The following is a 20,589-nucleotide window of genomic DNA, read 5'->3' as shown; positions in this document are numbered from 1 at the left end:
TGGAAGCGGCTGCATCGCCCTTCACAAGACCGTGGACTTCTGGAGTCGAGCTCGTTGCTTTTACCGGGTGAGAAACTTTCTAAACACCCTTCTTAGCCAGGCGTGGTGGTGCGCACGCTTTTAATCCCAATCCTTGGGAGGCTGAGACGGGGGATTGCAGGTTCACGGCCAGCCTCAGCTACTTAGGCCCTCGGCAACTAGTGAGACCCTGTTTCAAAATAAGAATAAAGAAAATAGGGTTGAGGGTATAGCTTAGAAGTAGACTTGCCCCTAGTTTCAATCCCCAGTACCGAAAAGAAGAAAAAAAAAAAAAAAAAAGACCATTCTCTACAAAACCGAATTAGTTCTATTAATATACTTTATACTTTATCCCCCAAAAGAGATTACCTATCTTGTTCCTTTGTTTTGGTACTAGAGACTGAACCCAGGGGTATTCTACTTCTGAGCTACACGCCAGCCTTTTTTTTTTTTTTTCTTTTGCACTACTGGGGTTGAACCCAGGTGCATTGTACCTCTGAGCTACACCCCAAGCCCTATTTTTTATTCTTTATTTTTGACACAGGGTCTCACTGAGTTGCAAAGGACCTCACTAAGTAGTAGCTGAGGCTGTCTGTGAACCGCGATCCTCCAGTCTCAGCCTCCCGAATGCTGGAATTACAAGCATGTGCCACCACGCCCAGCATCCAGCCCTTTTGTTTGTTTGTTTGTTTGTTTGTTTGTTTGTGGGTCTGGGGGGGATGGAACCCAGGGCCATTCAACCTCTGAGCTATACCCCCTGCCCTATTTTTTATTCTTTTTTTGTGTGTGTGTGGTACTGGGGGTGGAACCCAGAGGCTTTCTACCTCCTGGCTATACTCCCAGACCTATTTTATACTTTATTTGGAAACAGGGTCTCACTAAGCTGCCGAGAGCCTTACTAAGTAGCTGAGGCTGGCTTCGAACCTGCGCAATCCTCCTGTCTCAGCCTCCCAAGCAAGGGGGTTACAAGCGTGCGCCACCACGCCCAGCTTTTATTCTTTATTTTGAGACAGGTTCTCACTAAATTGCAGGGGGCCTCGGAAAGTAGCTGAGGCTGTCTGTGAACCACGATCCTACCGTCTCAACCTCCTACCCAAATGCTGGGATTACAAATGTGCGCCACCACACCCGACTTTTTTTTTTTTTTTTTTAAACACCGTCTTACTAGGTTGCTGAGGGTATCACTAAATTGCTCAGGCTGGTCTTGAACCTGTGATCCTCCTGTCTCAGCCTCCCCAGGTACTTGGATTGCAGGCATGTGCCACCATACCTGGCTCAGATTCCACATCTTTTCACGATGTCTTTACAATGGGAACCTTCTTCCTATTTCTCACTAGAGCAGCTCGTAGACCTTGAAGCCGGGAATAATATTCCTTCAGAAACTACAACACTCTCCTGCTGCCCACATTATGGTGTTGGGGGTAGGAATTGGGATGTGTCTTTCTTTCCCTGGGTCTTCTGGGGTGTCTCAGCCCCCAGCGTAGTGGTGGCCACGATATTGTGTTGGGAAGGAATCAAAGAACTGTGCAGTAACTGGGAATATAGTGTTTTGTCAACATTTGATTCCCAAGCCGGGCGTGGTGGCGCACGCTTGTAACCTCAGCATTCCGGAGGCTGAGACAGGAGGATCACGGTTCGTGGACAGCCTCAGCTACTTAGTGAGGCCCTCTGCAACTCAGTGAGATCCTGTTTCAAAATAAAGAATAAAAAATAGGGCTAGGGGTGTAGCTCAGAGGTAGAATGCCCCTGGGTTCCATTCCCAGGCCCGCAAAAAAAAAAAAAAAAAAAAAAAAAAAAAAAAAAAAAAAAAAAAAAAAAAAAAAAAAAATTGATTCCTGCCTTCCTTGACGTTTTATTCTAATACAGAAGAATATTGCCGTATGGTGCTATTACATTACTAGAGGTTTATCATTACACCATTACAAATCTACATTTATCAGACACCAACAATGCCCAAACCCTACTCCTAAGCACTTCCCACACGTTACCCAATATAATTAAACCAAGCCAAAAGAGTAGTTACTATTTTTATTTCCATTCTACAGATGGGTAAACAGGCTCAGACAGGTGAACTAACCTGCTGGGTCATACTGCAGTTGAACGGCAGGGCAGAGACTGAGCCCAGGTAGGCCATCTCCATCCCTTCAACCCTGAACACTGGGCTCACGGTACTAGCAGGTCTAACTATCTGTAAGGTCCACCCTCACCTCATTTAATTTGTCTGGAACAAAAGCTGATTTCAACTGTGTATTGCGATGCCTTCTGCTATGGCTGTGCCCCCTCTGAAACCCAGGACTGTGGCAGTATCAGGAGGCGGGGCCTTCAAGAGGTGATTAGGTCATCGGAGGGATTCCTGCCTTTCTTAGCCATCGGGTCAGTTCTCGATGGACTGGATTAGCGACCATGACAGCAGGTTGTTAGAGGCGGCCCCTTACGTTCTGTCTCTTTTGTACACGCCCACTTGCATCAGGCCTCACCAGGGTAAGCACATAGGTCTGGAACTTCTAGCCTCTGGAATCATGAGCTAAATAAACTTTCCTTCACAAATTACTTAGTCTCAAGCTGGATATGTTGGCACATGCCTATAATCCTAGTACTTTAGGAGGCTGAAAAAGAAGATCTCAAGTTTGAGGCCAGAGCCTAGTAACTTAGGCCCTATTTAAAAAAATAAATACAGCCGGGTGTGGTGGAGCACGCCTGTAATCCCAGCATTGGGGAGGCTGAGACAGGAGGATCGTGATTCGCAGACAGCCTCAGCTACTTAGTGAGGCCCTTTGCAACTCAGTGAGACCCTGCCTGTTTCGAAATAAAGAATAAAAATAGTAGCTTGAAGGTAGAATGCCCCTGGGTTCCATCCCCAGTACCACACAATAAATAAATAAATAAATAAATGAATGAATAAAAAATAGGGCTGGGGTGTCACTTAGAGGTAGAATGCCCCTGGATTCCATCCTCAGTACCACACACACACAAAAACAAAACAAAACAAAAACTGCAGATGCATGCACAAAGCCACAGACGACCAAGATCCCTCAGGATCATTTTGGAAATTAGTCTTTAAAACAAGAAAGAGCCGGGCGTGGTGGCGCACGCTTGTAATCCCCGCGCTTGGGAGGCGGAGACAGGAGGATCGCGCAGGTTTGAAGCCAGCAGCACTGGCTTAAGAGACCCTGTTTCAAATAAAAATATAGAGGCCAGGCGTGGCGGCGCACGCTTGTAATCCCCGTGCTTGGGAGGCGGAGACAGGAGGATCGCGCAGGTTCGAGGCCAGCCTCGGTGGCTTAAGAGACTCTGTTTCCACATAAAAATGTTAAAAAATAGGTCTGGCAGTGTAGCCTGTGGGAGTGTATCCCGGAGGTAGAAGGGCTTCCAGGAACCCCAGTACCACCAAACAAAACAAAACAAAACAAAACAAAACCAACAACATCAAATAAAAATATAAAAAAATAGGTCTGGGAGTGTAGCCTGGAAGTGGAAGGTTTCCAGGAACCCCAGTACCACAAAAAAAAAAAAAAAAAAAAGAAAGAAAGAAAGAAAGAAAGAAAGAAAGAAAGAAAGAAAGAAAATTAAAAGCCAAGCATGAAGCCGGGCGTGGTGCCGCTTGTAATCCCCGCACTTGGGAGGCTGAGACAGGAGCATCACACAGTTTCTAAGCCAGCTTCAGCTACCTAGTGAGGCTCTCAGAAACTTAGTGAGACCCTGTTTCCAAATAAAATAGAAAATAGGTCTGAGAGTGTAGCCTAAATGTAGAAAGCCTCTGGGTAGTGAGACTCTCATCAACCTAGTAAGACCCTATTTCAAAATAAAACTAAAATAGTGCTGGTGTTATAGCTCAGAGGTAGAATGCCCTTGAGTTCAATAACCAGTAACACACACACACACACACACACACACACACACACCCTACTAAATGATAGCTGGGTATGGTGACATATGCCTAGTGATCCCAGTACTTGGAAGGCTGAGACAGGAATACTAGAGGTTAGAAGTCAGCCTCACCAACTTAGAGCTTGTTTTGAAATATAAAGGGATGGGGTAAAACTCAGAAGTAGAATGCTCTGGGTATAATTCCCAGTAAACCACCCAGCCTCCCCCAAAACAATATATCAAATAGTTTTACATTTATTTAATTACTTGATTAATTTTTTTCTTGTGGTATTGGAAACTGAGCTCAGGGGCATTCTACCTTCAAGCTACATCTCAGTCCTATTTTATTTTTTATTTGGAAACAGTCTCACTAAGTTGCTGAGAGTTTCTCTCTTGCTAAAGCTAGCCTCAAACCTATAATCTTCCTGTTTCAGCCTCCCAAGTACTGGGCTTACAAGAGTGTGCCACCATGCCCAGCTGATTAATGTTTATTTTATGTTTAATGTTTATTTTCATGCTAGACTATATATTTTGTGAAAGCAGGAACTCTCTCTCTCTCTCTCTCTCTCTCTCTAGTTGTTCCCCCCCCCCCCAGGGGCATTCTACTTCTGAGCTATACCCTCAGCCCTATTATTTCTTATTCTTTATTTTGAAACAGGGTCTCGCTAAGTTGCCTCACTAAGTAGCTGAGGCTGTCTGTAAACTGCCATCCTCTTGTCTCAGCCTCCCAAATGCTGAGATTACAGGTGTGTGCCACCACGCCTGGATTCTTTAGTTCTTTTTAACAGGATCTGGCTATGTTGTCCAGGCTGGCCTAGAACCCCTGAGCTCAGGCAATCCTCCTGCCTTAGCCTCCTGAGCATGTGGGACTGACAAGACACGTATTCCTCTGCATCCGGCACTGGCTCTTTTCTAAAGTGTGTCCTTGCAGGGCGTGGTGGCTCCCAGTACTCGGGAGGCTGAGGAAGGAGGATTGCAGGTTCAAAACCAGCCTCGGCAACGTAGCGAGGCTTTCTCTAGCAACCTGGTAAAACCCTGTCTCCAAATAAAGAAATAAAATCGGGTTGGAGGTGTAGCTTGGAGGTAGAAAGCCTCTGGGTTCCATCCCCAATACCAAAAAAGAAAGAAAGCAAGCCGGGCGTGGTGGCGCACACTTGTAAACACAGCATTTGGGAGGCTGAGACAGGAGGATCGCGGTTCGCGGACAGCCTCAGCTACTTATGCCCTCTGCAACTCAGTGAGACCCAGTTTCAAAATAAAGACTAAAAAATAGGTCTTGGGGGTGTAGCTCAGAGGTAGAATGCTTCTGGGCTCTATCCCCAATACCAAAAGAAAGAAAGAAAGAAAGAAAGAAAGAAAGAAAGAAAGAAAGAAAGAAAGAAGAGAGAGAGAGAAAGAAGGAAGAAAGAAGGAAGAAAAGAAAGAAAGAAGAAAAGAAATAAACTGCATTCTCTCTCTTTTGGTACTGAAGCTTGAGTCAAGGGGCATTCTATCTCTGAGCTATGCCCCCAGCCCTGCGTGTGTGTGTGTGTGTGTGTGTGTGTGTGTGTGTGTGTGTGACTATAGATCGAATCCATGGACATTCTACCTTCGAGCTACATCCTCAACCCTATTTTATTTTGAAACAGTATCTTGCTAAGTTGCTGAGTATCTCACTATTTGCTGAGGCTGTCCTCAAATTTGCCATACTCCTGTCTCAGCCTCCCAAGTACTGGGATTAGAAGTGTGCAACCTTCCTGTAAGCGGCCTGAGGTGATCTGTGAAAATGGTTCGCTACTCTCTTGACCCAGAAAACCCCACAAAATCATGCAAATCAAGAGGTTCAAATCTACGTGTTCATTTTAAGAACACCCGTGAAACTGCCCAGGCCATCAAGGGTATGCATATCCGAAAAGCCACCAAGTATCTGAAAGATGTCACTTTGAAGAAGCAGTGTGTGCCATTCCGGCGTTACAACGGTGGAGTTGGTAGGTGTGCCCAGGCCAAACAGTGGGGTTGGACACAAGGTCGGTGGCCCAAAAAGAGTGCAGAATTTCTGCTGCACATGCTTAAAAATGCAGAAAGCAATGCTGAACTTAAGGGCTTAGATGTTGATTCTCTGGTCATCGAACACATCCAGGTGAACAAAGCCCCTAAGATGCGTCGCCGAACATACAGAGCTCATGGTAGAATTAACCCGTACATGAGCTCCCCCTGCCACATTGAGATGATCCTCACTGAGAAGGAGCAAATTGTTCCTAAACCAGAAGAGGAGGTTGCACAGAAGAAAAAGATATCGCAGAAGAAACTGAAGAAACAAAAACTAATGGCATGGGAATAAATTCAGCATAAAATAAATGCAAATAAAAGTAAAAAAAAAAAAAAAAGAAGAAGAAGAAGTGTGCAACCATCACACCTGGTTCCTCTGGCTCTTTTTTATTTTTTTGTTTTCAAATTGGGTCTTGGGCTGGGCATGGTGGCGCATGCTTGTCATCCCAGCATTCGGGAGGCTGAGATAGGAGGATCATGGTTCACGGCCAGCCCCAGCTACTTAGTGAGGCTCTTTGCAATTCAGTGAGACCCTGTTTCAAAATAAAGAATAAAAACTAGAGCCAGACATGGTGGCGCATGCTTGTAATCCCCTAGCTTGGGAGGCTGAGACAGGAGGATCACACAGGTTCAAAGCCAGCCTCAGCTACTTAGTGAGGCTCTCAGCAACTTAGTGAGACCCTGTTTCCAAATAAAGTATAAAATAGGTCTGGGAGTATAGCCCAGAGGTAGAAAAGCCCTGGGTTCCACCCCCAGTACCACAAAAAAAAAAAAAAATTCAAAAATAGGGCTGGGGGTGTAGCTCGGAGGTCGAATGCCCCTGGGTTCCATTCCCAGTACCACAAAACAAACAAACAATCAAAAACTGGGAATGGATTCACCATATGATTCAGCTATACCAGTCTTAGGTTTCTTTCCAAAGGGACTGAAATCAGAATATTATAACAATATATGCATATATCAATGTTTAAAGTAGCACAATTCATGATAGCCAAATTATGGAACCAACTAGGTGGCCATCAACAGAATAATGGATTACAAAATTATCATACAGAATGGAATTCTACTCAGCGGTAAAGAAGAACAAAATAAGCTGGGTGCGGTGGTGCACGCTTGCAAACCCAGTACTTGGGAGGCTGACAGGAGGATCCAGGTTCGCAGCCAGCCTCAGAAACTTAGCGAGGCCCTCTGCAACTTAGACCCTGTTTCAAAATAAAGAATAAGAAATAGGACTGGCGGCGTAGCTCTTAGCTAGCCGAGTTCAATCACCAGTATCATACACACACACACACACACACACACACACACACACACACAAAGAGAATAAAAGAATAAAATAGGGCTGGAGGTAGAATGCTCCTGGATTCCATCCCCAGTACCACACACACACACACACACACACACACACACACACACACACACACCATACTATTTGCAGGAAAATGGAGGGACCTGGAGAACACAGAAAGTGAAGGGGCCTGTGTTTTCTCTCATATGCGGAAGCGAGGGAGGAATCGGGACCCCAGAGGACTCCAGATGGTGGAGGAGGAGGAGCTCCAGTGCAGTGAGGGAGGTGGGCTAGAGGAAGGCAGGAAGGGAGAGGGAAAATCAATAATCACTTCTACATCACTTCTACTGACTTTATGCACACATGTGGGAATACCAATGTCAATCTAAACACCCTGTACAGAATGAGGCGGGTGGAGAGGGAGCCAGAGGAAAGCCCACTAAGTTCTATGTGTTTGTACGTCCCCATCACTAGGAATTCAATAATGATGTGATGCCGGGTGTGGCGGCGCACGCTTGTAATCCCAGCATCTGGGAGGCTGAGACCGGAGGATCGCGGTTTGCAGACAGCCTCAGCTACTTAGTGAGGCCCTTTGCAACTCAGTGAGACCCTGTTTCAAGCATAAAAAGAACTAAAAAATTAGGGCTGGGGGTGTAGGGGTGTAGCTTGGAGGTAGAATGCACCTGAGTTCCATCCCCAGTACTGAAAAAAGAGGAAAAGAATAAAAAATAGGGCAGGGGGTGTAGCTCTGAGGTCGAATGCCCCTGGGTTCCATCTCCCCCCCAAAATAATGTGAGACTATAAAGCACCAATAAAAGTATTTAAAAAATAAAGGAAGCGCCGGGCGTGGTGGCGCACGCTTGTCATCCCCGCGCTCGGGAGGCAGAGACAGGAGGATCGCGCAGGTTCGAAGCCAGCTGCGCGCGCTGGCTTAAGAGACCCTGTTTCCAAATAAAAATGTAAAAATAGATCTGGGAGTGTAGCCCGGAGGTAGCAGGGCTTCCAGGAACCCCAGTACCACCAAAATAAATAAATAAATAAATAAATAAATAAATAAATAAATAAAAATAAAGGAAGCTGGGTACAGTGGCACACACCTGAAATTCTAGTACGTAGGAAGCTGAGACAGCACAATTCAAGGTCCTAGGCCAGCCTCAGCAACTGAGCGAGATCTGTTTCAAAATAAAAAGGACCGGGCCAGGCACGGTGGCACACGTTTGTAATACCAGTATTTGGAGGATTGCAGGTTCAAGGCCAGCCTCAGCTACTTAATGAGGCCTTGTTTCAAAATAAAGAATAAAATAGAGGGCTAGGAGCGTAGGTTGGAAGTAGAATGCACTTGTGTTCAATCCCCAGTGCTGCAAAAAATAAAATAAAATAAAATAAAAAGGACTGGGAATATAGCTCAGAAGTAGAATGTTCTGGGTTCACTCCCCACTGCAACATACATACATACACACACATACACACATGATGAAAAGAGAGAAAAGGCAAAGACATCCCATAATTCCATGAAGTGATAATGGTAATTTTAGAACTAGTGCCAGGCGTGGTGATGCACGCTTGCAATCCCAGTGCTTGGTGGGCTGAGACAGGAGGATCTAGGTTTGAAGTCAGCCTCAGCAAGTAGTGAAACTCTCACCAACCTAGCAAGATCTTGTTTCAAAATACAAATAGAATAGGGCTAGTGGTGTAGCTTGGAGGTAGAAGGTAGAATGCCCTGGGTTTAATCCTCAGCACCACTGAGCTGTTGTTGGGATTGCTGCTGGAGAGAGGAGAAAAACTGTCATTTTTTTTCTGAGCCTCCCCCCCTTTGGCATTGAGGATCGAATCCAGGGGAATTCTACCTCCAAGCTACACTTCTAGTCCTTTTTACTTTATTATTATTATTGTTGTTGTTGTTGTTTGTTGTTGTTATTATTATTATTGTTAATTATTTTGGTGGTACTGAGGTTCCTGGAAGCTCTTCTACTTCCGAGCTACCCTCCCAGACCTATTTTATATTTTTTATTTGGAAACAGGGTCTCTTAAGCCAGCGCGGCTGGTTCCGAACCTGCGGGATCCTCCTTCTCCGCCTCCCAAGCGCGGCTAGAGAGAGACTGTTTCAAAATAAAAATAAAAAGACGGGCGTGGTGGCGCACGCTTGTAATCCCTGCGCTTGGGAGGCTGAGACAGGAGGATCACACAGGTTCGAAGCCAGCCTCAGCTACTTAGTTTATCTCTCAGTAACTTAGTGAGACCCTGTTTCCAAATAAAAATATAAAATAGGTCTGGGAGTGTAGCCCGGAGGTAGAAGGGTTTCCAGGAACCCCAGTACCACACACACACACACACACACACACACACACACACACACACAGAAGTAGAATTCCCCTGGGTTTAACTCCTAGTACCAAAAAAGAAAAGTTACACTGTTCTTCTATAACTTAAAAATATTTAGGATATATATCTTTTTACAAATGAGTAAGCAAAAATACCTTCCCTTTATTTTTTATTTTTATGGTACTAGGGATTGAGCCCAGGAACCCCCAGCGCTATTCTTTTTATTTGGACACAGGCTCCCAGCAGATTGATTTGCATCGCCCTAAGCAGCTGAGGCTGTCCTAGAACCCGTGACCCTTCTGTCTCAGCCTCCCGAGTACTGGGATTGCAGACATGCCTCACCACACCCTGCTAAACTCTCCCTTTAGAATGCGAGTATATCTGGAACTGTTAGTCCTTTACGCCTGGCTCCAAGGTAAGTCTGCGGGTTTCCTCTGTGTGCGGTAGGAGCTGAATCAGGGGAGGGTCACGTGGTAATAAATATGGCCACCTGAGCAGTGGCCTCTGGGAATCAGGCCCAGTAGACCACGTGAAAAATTCATCTTTACAAGCACACAGGCCAGGCTGAGGGCAGCTCACTATGGGCACACCCAGACACAGGGGCACTGCCCCAGGGGTCCACCCGCAGTTGGGTGGAAAGGGCGCCCATGCTGAACGGGAGGCCTGGCTCCTGCAGGAACTGTCTGAGCCCAGCTCCTAGGGGACCAGAGAGGATCTAGTCCCAGGAAGGCAAGTGAGCCACTCAGAAACTGTTCCCGGGCGGCCGTGGGCACCCGTGGGAGGTCTCATGCTTAAGGCCCAGGGCCCTTCGGCCTTCTCCCAGGGCTTGGCGGCATCTTGACCTGTGTTTTCCTGCAGCTGGTATCACCGCAGGGCCCAGCAGCTTCAGGAAGGGAAGCTGGGGCACGGCTCTGGAGTGCCACTTGCTGGCAGTGAGGAGCCCGGAGACTGGCGTGCCCAGCACCAGACAAAGGCTGGTCGATCTTTGACCCCCACCCCTCCTCCCGCCTGCCTGCCCTGCCGGCCTCTCCTCTCCCGCTCTCCCTAGCCTCATTGCCCTCGTGCCCTTGCGCTGACTGGCAGGTTTCCTTAGCTTCTTGCACAGGCCGGTCCTTCCATGATGTCCCCAGGCTCCGCTTCCTGCACATCTCCCAACCCGAACAGGGAGAACGCAGGCAAAAAGGTCCAGTGGACTTCCGACAGGAGGAGGAGGACATCCTCCACAGACTCCGACCCCGCCAGGGTGCCCAAGTCCAGGAGACCCAGCCGGCTGACGGTGAAGTACGACCGGGGGCAGCTCCAGCGCTGGCTGGACGTGGAGCAGTGGGTGGATGCCCAGGTTCAGGAGCTCTTCCAGGTGGGTCGCACAGGAGGAAGGCGGAGGAGAGAGGGGACCTGGGACCTGGCCAGGGCGCTCCGCCTGCTCGACCTCCCACAGGAGGAGCTGGAGGGCTGACGCGGGGCGCTCCCCTAGAGAAAGCTTTCCCTGCGGTGGAAGAGACAGTCTTGGCTGGTCCTCTAACTATGTTATGTGGCCTTTTAACAGCCTGAGATTCAGTCTCCTAAGCTATAAAATGGGGTTCTCGGTGCCTGTTATGTCTCTCTCTGTCTCTCTGTCTCTCTCTTTGCTGTACTGGGGATGGAACCCAGGGACATTCTACCTCTGATCTACACCCCCAGCCCTATTTCTTATTCTTTATTCTGAAACAGGGTCTCACTGAGTTGCAAAGGGCCTCACTAAGTAGCTGAGGCTGTCCTCGAACCTTCCTGTCTCAGCCCCCCAAATGCTGGGATTACAAGTGTGCACCACCACGCCCAGCTTGCACGTTATATCTCTTTTGCAAAACTTTTTGAGGCTCAAATGACATAGTTGAAGGAAAAATGCAAGTCCAGTCTATTTTATTTTAGGTCTTAATTTCCTCTTCTCAACACACATATGTGTCTAGAACTACACTGTCCACCAATACTATAGCTATCAGCCACATGTAGCTATTAAACTTTAAATAAATTAGCACAGCTGGCATGGCGGCACACACCTGTAATATCAGTACCTGGGAGGCTGAGACCGGAGGGTCACAGGTTCAAGGCCAGCCTCAGCTACTTAGTGAGGCCCTCCACAACTTAATGAGACCCTGTTTCCAAATAAAGAATAAAAAAATCAGGCTGGGGGTGTAGCTTGGCAGAAGAATGGAAGAACGCCTCTGGGTTCAATCCCTAGTACTGCAGAATGAATGAATGAATGAATGAACATTAAATAAATGAAAAATTCAGGCCCCAGTAGCCATATTTCTCCTTCCTTCCTTTCTCTTTCTTTCTCTCTCTCTCTCTCTCTCTCTCTCTCTCTCTCTCTCTCTCTCTCTCTCTCTTGCTTTCTTCTTTCTTTTTGTGGTACTGAGAGTGGAACCCAGGGGCTTTTCTACCTCCGGGCTATACTCCCAGACCTATTTTTATACTTTAATTGGAAACAGGGTCTCACTAAGTTGCTGAAAGCCTCACTAAGTAGCTGAGGCTGGCTTCGAACCCGTGCGATCCTCCCATCTCAGCCTCCCAAGCGCAGGGATTACAAGCGTGCGCCACCACGCCCGGCTCAGGATCTACACTTCAAGTGCTAACTAGCCCCTAGTACCACACTGCCAGCACAGATGTAAAACTTCACCCTCTCAGAATGGACAGCGCTGGACTCGGGTGTGAGAGAAACCAGGAGGAATGCTAACACCATGGGCCATGTGCTCCCTTTGACCCCACCCCAGGGAAGCCATGGGTCTTACCCGGTGGTCGCTGGAAGCGGTGGCACTTTTTAAATCGAAATACCAGAATAGAAACAACCACTGCTTCAACAGAATAACATTCTGAGCACTTACCCATAGGCCAAGCACTGACATGCGTTATTTTATATAATCTCCCTACAACTCCTTCAGGTAGGCTTTTTTTTTTTTTTTTTTCTTTTACAGCAGAGACAATGGAGGCTTAGGGGCATTGAATAATTTGTTCAAGGTCACAGTACTCCGAGGCAGTAAGACCAGAGCTGCACCTAGACCTCTGGCTGCAGAGCTTGGACACTTATTCAAGCAGCCAGTGGTTCTCTGCACCTGAAATACTTGTTGGTAATGAACCCAGAAGCATTCTGTCACTGAACTAAAACCTCCAGCCCTTTTGTGCGGTGCTGTGGATTGAACCCAGGGCATTCTGCCTCCGAGCTACACCCCCAGCCCAATTTTTTATTCCTTATTTTGAAACAGGGTCTCACTGAGTTGCAAAAGGACTCATTAAGTAGCTGAGGGCGTCCCCAAATCGCAATCCTCCTGTCTCAGCCTCCCGAATGCCAGCTTATTTTTTATTTTGAAATAGGGTCTCATTAAGTTGCTGAGGCTGGCCTCAAAGCTTCCATCCCCCTGTCTCAGCCTCCTTAACAATCCCAGTACTTGTTTGTAAGCCCAAATACTGGCATTAAAGGCATGCACTCCTGTGCCTGCAACCACTCCAACTGAACTCTACTACAGTGAAGCCCACCCAGCAGTGGGTGATTTTTATAAGCGTACAATGGGTTCCAACGTGTGGCTGGCCTGAGAACCACCAGATCAGGACTCCTACTTGTCCACAAGATGCTGGCGCTTGTTTCTCCTTCTTGACTCAGGCCCTGTGTGGGTAAGGGCTGTCAGTCATTCGATTGGGGGCGGGACAGACGATAGATGGGGCCCAGCCAGTTGAAGCTTGCTGGGTCCTCTGTCAGTTTGGTCCAGGTGTCGACGGCGTCCCCTGCAGCATCCTGAGCCTACTCGTGGAGGATGGCGAGATACCCAACAACTGGGAGCCAGCGGAGCCAACTCTCTTGGCTTCTGTCTGCTCTGACCTTGCAGGGCACCCACTGCCCTTCACTTCTTCCAACACTCTGAACTGGCTCCGTGTCAATTTCAGGTTGTACGTTATACACTTGCATAAAAGTCTCCTATTTCAGACACCTCAGGGCAAATCCTGCCAGGCATTAGAGAAAGAAGGTAGCCGAAGAAACTTCCTTGTTTTGCAAGATGGAGGAGGGGGAAGCTTTGCGGTAACAAGCTCATAACATTGGAAAACGAGGCCTGTGGGAGGACCGCTCCCAGGCAGTGACTGGAATAGAATGCCTGGCCTGTGGTTCCCATGGCAATTGTCCAAAGGTGCCAGGTGGCAGTTGCTCTCCCAACCCCTGTTCTTTTTAGCAGGAAGCAGGTAAGTTCCCCGGGGAAGCCCCAAGTGGCTGGACATCTTGGGCAGAGGTCAAACACCACGGTCTCCAGCATTACCCTCCTCCAGTTACACCGCCACAGAGCCCTGGCCACGGTCCAGGGCTCTACCACCTGTCCACCTGGGTGACCCCCGGGTGGCTGGAGGGATGTGTCCCTGGACTTGCTTACAGTACCACTCAGCCTTCTGTGGTTGGAGGGCCCTATCTGGACGTGCAGTCTGGCTTGGGGTCTTCACGGGAACCAGGTCTGGAGATAGAAACAGACTTGGAATACAAGCTCCTGTTGTCCAGAGGTGGTGTGGATTTGCTTTAGGCAAGGGACTCAAACACCCACGTGTCTCTACTGTAAGGAGCCCCTTGCTCAGCATTCGCCCCTGTGTGTGGGGGGCTGGGGACTGAGCAAGGGCATTCTATCTCTGAGCTACACCCTCAACTCTTCTCATTTTGGTTTTGAAACAGGGTCTCATTAGGTTGCTGAGAATCTTACTATCTACCTTGCTGAGGTTGTCCTCAAACCTGTCTCAGTCTCCAAGTAGTGGGATTACTGGTGTGTGCCACCATGCCTGCCTTGCCACCATGCCTGCCTTGAACTTGCCTGCCCGACCTACCTTCCTCCCTCCGTTTCTTTTTTTCCTGTCTTTTTTTTTTTTTCAGTACTGAGGATGGAACCCAGGGGCATTCAACCTCCGAGCTACACCCCCTGCCCTATTTTTTATTCTTTATTTTGAAACAGGGTCTCACTAAGTTGCAGAGGGCCTCGCTAAGTAGCTGAGGCTGTCTGCGAACCGCGATCCTCCAGTCTCAGCCTCCTGAATGCTCCACCATGCCGAGCTCCCTTCTTCCTTCGTTCCTTCCTTCCTTTCTACCAAAGATGGAACCCAGGGTCATTCTGCCTCCGAATTACATCCCCAGGCATATTTTTTATTCTTTATTTTGTAACAGAGTCTAGTTGCGGAGGGCCTCACTAAGTAGCTGAGGCTGGCCACGAACCTGCGATCCTCCTGTCTCAGCCTCCCTAGTACTGGGATTATAAGCGTGCGCCACCACACTGGGCGACTTTTTGTTTTGGAATAGGGTCTTTCTAGGTTGCTGAGGCTGGTCTTGAACCTATGATCCTCCTGTCCCACCCACCCAAGTACTGGGATTACAGGCATTCACCTGATTCAAAGACAGCCTCAGCAAGTAGTGAGACTCTCATCAATTGAGTGAGACCCTGTTTCAAAAATAAAAATAAAAGCTGGGTGTGGCGGTGCATGCTTGTAATCCCAGAACTTGGGAGGCTGAGCCAGGAGGATCACAGGTTTATGGCCAGCCTCAGCTACTTCGGTCCTCTGCAATTTAGTGAGACCCTGTTTAAAACAAAAAATAAATAATAGGTCTGGGGGTAGCTTGGAGGTAGAATGCCCCTGGGTTTAGTCCCTGGTACCACAAAATAAGTAAATAAGTAAATAAATAAATAAAAATAGGGTAGGGGTGTGGCATGGAGGTAGAATGCCCTTGGGTTCAATCCCCAATACCACACACAAAATAAGTATTGTTTTATTCTAGTAGGTGGTAAAGTTACTTGTGGTTCAGTTTGATTCTCTGAAACGTTTTTTTTAAGCTCTGTTATGGTTGGTCTAAAGTAACCTTCAATCTAGGGAGTAATGTACCCCTTGGTAAAGCATGCTCTTTGGGGTCTCTACTGAAGTTCTCCTGCATGGTCAGTAATAACTGTCCATTCCAGTTCGTTGGAAGTTGATTTGTTTCAAGTAAGGTCTAGGAACTGTTTACCTGTGTGTTTTCAGTACCTCGTGGTACCCGGTCTTGTAGTAAAATTTTACTCTATGAATATATATATATATATATATATATATATATATATATATTTTTTTTTTTTTTTTTTTTTTTTTTTTTTGGTGGTACTGGGGATAGAAACCAGAGGCTTTCTACTTCTGGTCTACACTCCCAGACCCATTTTATACTTTATTTGGAAACAGGGTCTCACTAAGTTGCTGAGAGCCTCACTAAGTAGCTGAGGCTGGCTTCGAACCTGCGCGATCCTCCTGTCTCAGCCTCCCAAGCGTGAGGATTACAAGCGTGCCCACCACGCCCAGCTTATGAACATACATTTTTGTGTCCAACAAACATTTAAGAAGCCGGGCGTGGTGGCGCACGCTTGTAATCCCCGCATTCGGGAGGCTGAGACTGGAGGATCGCGGTTTTCGGACAGTCTGAGCTACTTAGTGAGGCCCTCTGCAACTCCCAAATGCTGGGATTAAAAATGTGTGTCACCAAGCCCGGCTGATAACTCTATATTTTCTTTCTTTTTTTTTCTTTTTTGTGGTATTGGGGTGGAATCCAGGGCAATTCTACCTCCGAGCTACACCTTCAGCCTTATTTTTTCTCTTTCTTTCTTTCTTCCTTCCTTCCTTCCTTCCTTCCTTCCTTCCTTCTCCCTCCCTCCCTCCTTCCTTCCTTCCTGTCTTCCTTTCTTTCGCAGGTCTGGGGATGGAACCCAGGAACATTTGACCTCCGAGCTACACCCCCTGCCCTGTTTTTTTTTTATTATTATTCTTTATTTTGAAACAGGGTCTCGCTGAGTTGCGGAGGGCCTCACTAAGTAGCTGAGGCTGTCCCTGAACTGCGATCCTCCGGTCTCAGCCTCCCAAATGCTGGGGTTACAAGTGTGCGCCACCACGCCCGGCTTATTCTTAATTTTGAACAGGGTCTCACTGAGTCATAAAGGGCCTCACTATGTAGCTGAGGCTGTCCACGAACTGTGATCCTCTTGTCTCAGCCTCCCAAGTGCTGGGATTACAAGCCTGTGCCACCACGTCCGGCTTTATATTTTATTTTATTTTTTTTCCGTACTTGGAATGGAACCCAGGGGGATTCTACCTCCGAGCTACAACCCCACCCAGCCCTAATTTTTTAATTCTTTATTTTGAAACAGGGTCTCACTGAGTTGCAAAAGGCCTGAGTAGCTGAGGCTGGCCTCAAACCCCGATCCTCCTGTCTCAGCCTCCCAAATGCTGGGATTACAAGTGTGCGCCATCACGCCTGGCTATAACTCTAAATCTTAATAAATTGCCAAACTGCTTTCCAAATTTTCCACACCAAGTTCTGTTTCTACCAACAATGTATATAATTTTGACATTAAACATAGACATTCTGTGTGTGTGAACTCAGGGTGTTCTACCTCTGACCTCTGAGCTACACCCCAGCCTGATTTTTTTTTTTTTTTTTTTTTTTTTTTGCGGTACCAGGGATTGATCCCAGGGGCATTTTACTTCTGAGGTATACCTCCAGCCCTGTTTTTTCTTCTTTATTTGGAAACAAGGTCTCACTAAGTTGCAGAGGGCCTTACTAAGTAGCTGAGGCTGGCTAAAAACCTGTGATCCTCCTGTCTCAGCCTCCCAAATGCTGGGATTATAAGAGTGTGCCACCACACCCAGTTTGGACAGTTTTTAAAGGACCCTAACAGTACCCGGCGTGGTGGTGTACACCTTTTTTTTTTTTTTTTTTTGGTGGTACTGGGGTTCCTGGAAGCCCTTCTACCTCCGGGCTACACTCCCAGACCTATTTTTACATTTTATTTGGAAACAGGGTCTCCTAAGCCAGCGCGCGGCTGGTTTCGAACCTACGCAATCCTCCTGTCTCCGCCTCCCAAGCGCGGGGATTACAAGCGTGCGCCACCACGCCTGGCTGGTGTACACCTTTAATAACAGTGCTTCGGAGGCTGAAACAGGAGGATTGCACTCAGCAAATAGTGAGACTATTATCAATTCAGGGAGACTCTGTTTCAAAATAAAAATAAAATGTAGCCAGGCATGGTGGTGTACACTTGTAATCCTAGCATTTGGGAGGCTGAGACAGGAGGATCACGGTTTGTGGCCACCTTTAGCTACTATTTAGGCCCTTTGCAATTCAGTGAGACCCTGTTTCTAAATAAAAAAGAAAAAAATAGGGCTGGGGGTGTAGCTCGGAGGTAGAATGCCCCTGGGACCCATTCCCAGTAGCACAAAATAAAAATAAATTAAAATAATTAAAATAGAAGCACGGTTTGGGGGCACACGTTTGTAATCCCAGTACTTGGGAGGCTGAGAAAGGAGGATTGCAGGTTGATAGCGAGCCTCAACAACTTTAGTGAGACTCTGTTTCCAAATAAAAGAATAATATAGGTTGGGGGTGTAGCTCAGAGGTAGAATACCCCTGTATTTCATCCCTCGTACCACAGAAATAAATAAAATAAAATAGGGCTGGGGATGTAGCTCAGAGTTAGAATGCTCCTGGGTTCAATCACCAGTTTGTTCGTGCGTGCATGCATGCATACATACATACATACATACATGAACCCTAACACTGCTTCAGGCGGACCATAGCTGTTTAGTAATTTGTTTGAGTGGGAAACTGAATGGGCGTTCTGAGTAAGGTGAGGGAGTGAATCAGAGGGAGATGGGCTGGAGTCGGGGAGACCCGGACAGTGATCTCCACTCCAGCAGCACCTGGCCTGAGCCCCGTGCTCCTCCCAAATAGGATCAACCAGACCCTTCAGAGCCTGAGATCGACCTGGAGGTTCTCATGGAACTGTCCACAGAGGAGCAGAAGGCTCAGCTGGAGGTAGGATGGGAGGCGGGCCCACAGCCTGGGGGCCGGGAGCTGGCCTTAGGCCCAGGGAGCCCAGGCCCTGCCTCCGGGTGGGGAGAGGGCCAATCAGAAGAGAGAATCCTTGGGAGACTGGGCGGGGCCTGTGGGAAAGTACAAGGCTTAGGACCCACTCTCTGCTCTCTTCTCCCCAGGCCATTCTCCAAGACTGCCCTCGCCCCACAGAGGTAAGGGATGTTCGGGGTAACAGGAGATGGGGCTGGGTAGGCCGCCAATACGCAGGCATATGGACCAGGAAGGCTTGGCCTCGATCCTCCTCCCCTCGCTGGGGAGATCCCGGAGGCGGTGGGTGGGCGTGGCCCACTCCTGGCCCTCACTCCCCGTGTTTCTCCCTCAGCCTTTCATCTCTGAGTTGCTCAATCAACTTAAGAAACTCCGGAGACTCAGCCGGCCTCAGAAATGAGCCTGGAGAGACTATCCTGAGCGGCCGCAGCACTGCCAGGCCTGCCCTGCCGCCCTGGATCCGGGCGGAGATGGACGCAGCTCCTTGGGGACCACAGGGACGGTGGAGGATGAGGAGGGACGCTGGCACACCCCTAGCGTGCATGGTCACAGCTCGGCTCTCTGGGAGCCAGTCGTGGTGGTTGTCCAGTGCTTTTCTTGGCAGCCAAGTGCATAAAATCCTTAGGAGACCCAGCTACGTGGAGTGTGGAGCCTATCTGTGCCTGGGACTAAGGGGAGGGAGCGGGAGAGGGACCTCAAAGACCAATGTCCTAAGTCACTAGGCTGTCCCCACAACCCCATCCATCCACCTAAACAGCTCTGGAGCATTCAAAGAGAAGGTCACAGCTGTTTTGGAGAGATCAGAATCTAGTACTAAAGCCCAGAGGCAAAGTGAGAGCAAGGCCCCACAGAACATCCTGGCACCACCATCACGCGGGGCCTGAGTGGCAAAGGCCAGTTCTGAATCCCAGAGAAGAGCTGACAGGAAGCACCTGCCTGGACCAGGACCAGGGCATCTCGGGGAGCTAAGCCCTCCCCACTCGGTGATGCAGGCCGCCGGTGGGATCTCCTCCTTTTTTTTTTTTTTTCTTTTTCTTTTTTTCTTTAATGGTACTGGGGATTGAGCCCAGGGGTGTTCTACCTCTGAGCTACATCTCCCAGCCCTACTTTTTTTTTTATTCTTTATTTTGAAACAGGGTCTCCCTAAGTTGTGGAGGGCCTCACTAAGTAGCTGAGGCTGGCCATGAACCTGTGATCCTCCAGTCTCAGCATCCCCAAGTACTGGGATTACAAGTGTGCACCACCACTCTGGCTTTTAATTATAATAATAATTATTATTATTTATGGTGCTGGGGATTGAACCCAGAGGCATTCTACCTCCAAGCTATACCCCCAGCCCTATTTTTTAGAAACAGGATCTCACTAAGTTGCGGAGGGCCTAAGTAGCTGAAGCTGTCTACAAACCTGAGATCCTGTCTCAGCCTCCCAAGAACTGGGATTACAAGCATGCGTCACCACACCTGGTTACCAGCTTTTAATTTTTATTTATTTAATTAATTTATTTTTGTGGTACTATGGATGGAACCCAGGGGCATTCTACCTCTGAGCTATACCCCAACCCTATTTTTTCTTCTTTACATTGAAACAGGATCTCACTGAGTTGCAAAGGGCCTCACTAAGTAGCTGAAGCTGTCTAAGAACGATGATCCTCTGTCTCAGCCTCCTGAATGCTGGGATGACAAGTGTGAGCCATCATGCTCGGCTCCTAATTTTTATTTTTGAAATGAGGGCTCACTAAGTTGCAGAGGACCTCAATTAGCTGCTGAGGCTGGCTGCAAACTTGCAGTCCTCCTGTTTCAGCCTTCCAAGAATTAGGATTAAGGGAGTGTACCACAACACCCAGCTGGGGGGATTCCTTCTTGAGGTGTTCTAGTTGGGGCAGGAAGAGAAAAAACAGGGACTATGCAGAAAGGCGTCAAGGGTGCAGGCTGAGAGGCCAGGGTTGGGTCAGGGCAGTTGTTGGGGGACAGATACTGGGTCTGAATGGCAGGCAGGTTGGGACAGCAGCCCTGGGAAGTTGGGTCTTTTTTTGGGTACTGGGGATCAAATCCAGAGGCATTCTGCCTCCAAGCTATACTTCCAACCTTTTTCAGTTTGAAATAGGGTCTTGCTAAGTTACTGAGACTGTCCTCAAGTCTTGGACCTCCAGTCTCAGCCTTCCAAGTCCTGGGTTTACAGGCATGCACACTGCTAC

At 48.0% G+C, this 20,589-nt stretch overlaps 2 protein-coding genes across 2 annotated transcripts; both read left to right on the top strand.

The window, feature by feature from the left end:
• The first annotated feature begins 5,637 nt into the window (after positions 1-5,637).
• On the top strand, positions 5,638-6,305 carry LOC308271120 (large ribosomal subunit protein uL22-like). The gene has a single exon (XM_080707251.1). The coding sequence runs from the start codon at positions 5,651-5,653 to the stop codon at positions 6,203-6,205; it is 555 nt and encodes a 184-aa protein (XP_080563377.1). The 5' UTR covers positions 5,638-5,650; the 3' UTR covers positions 6,206-6,305.
• Positions 6,306-7,407: 1,102 nt separating this feature from the next.
• Positions 7,408-18,795, top strand: PPP1R14D (protein phosphatase 1 regulatory inhibitor subunit 14D; the record flags this gene model as incomplete). The annotated part of the gene is made up of 6 exons (XM_080707951.1): positions 7,408-7,486; positions 10,382-10,455; positions 10,629-10,880; positions 18,264-18,347; positions 18,527-18,559; positions 18,730-18,795. The coding sequence occupies 6 exons, from the start codon at positions 7,408-7,410 to the stop codon at positions 18,793-18,795; spliced, it is 588 nt and encodes a 195-aa protein (XP_080564077.1).
• Between the last annotated feature and the right edge of the window lie 1,794 nt (positions 18,796-20,589).

The sequence above is a fragment of the Muscardinus avellanarius genome (genome assembly GCF_963383645.1).
Source record: "Muscardinus avellanarius genome assembly, chromosome: 12".
Lineage (NCBI taxonomy): Eukaryota > Metazoa > Chordata > Mammalia > Rodentia > Gliridae > Muscardinus > Muscardinus avellanarius.
This window is presented reverse-complemented; position numbering and strand designations above follow the sequence as displayed.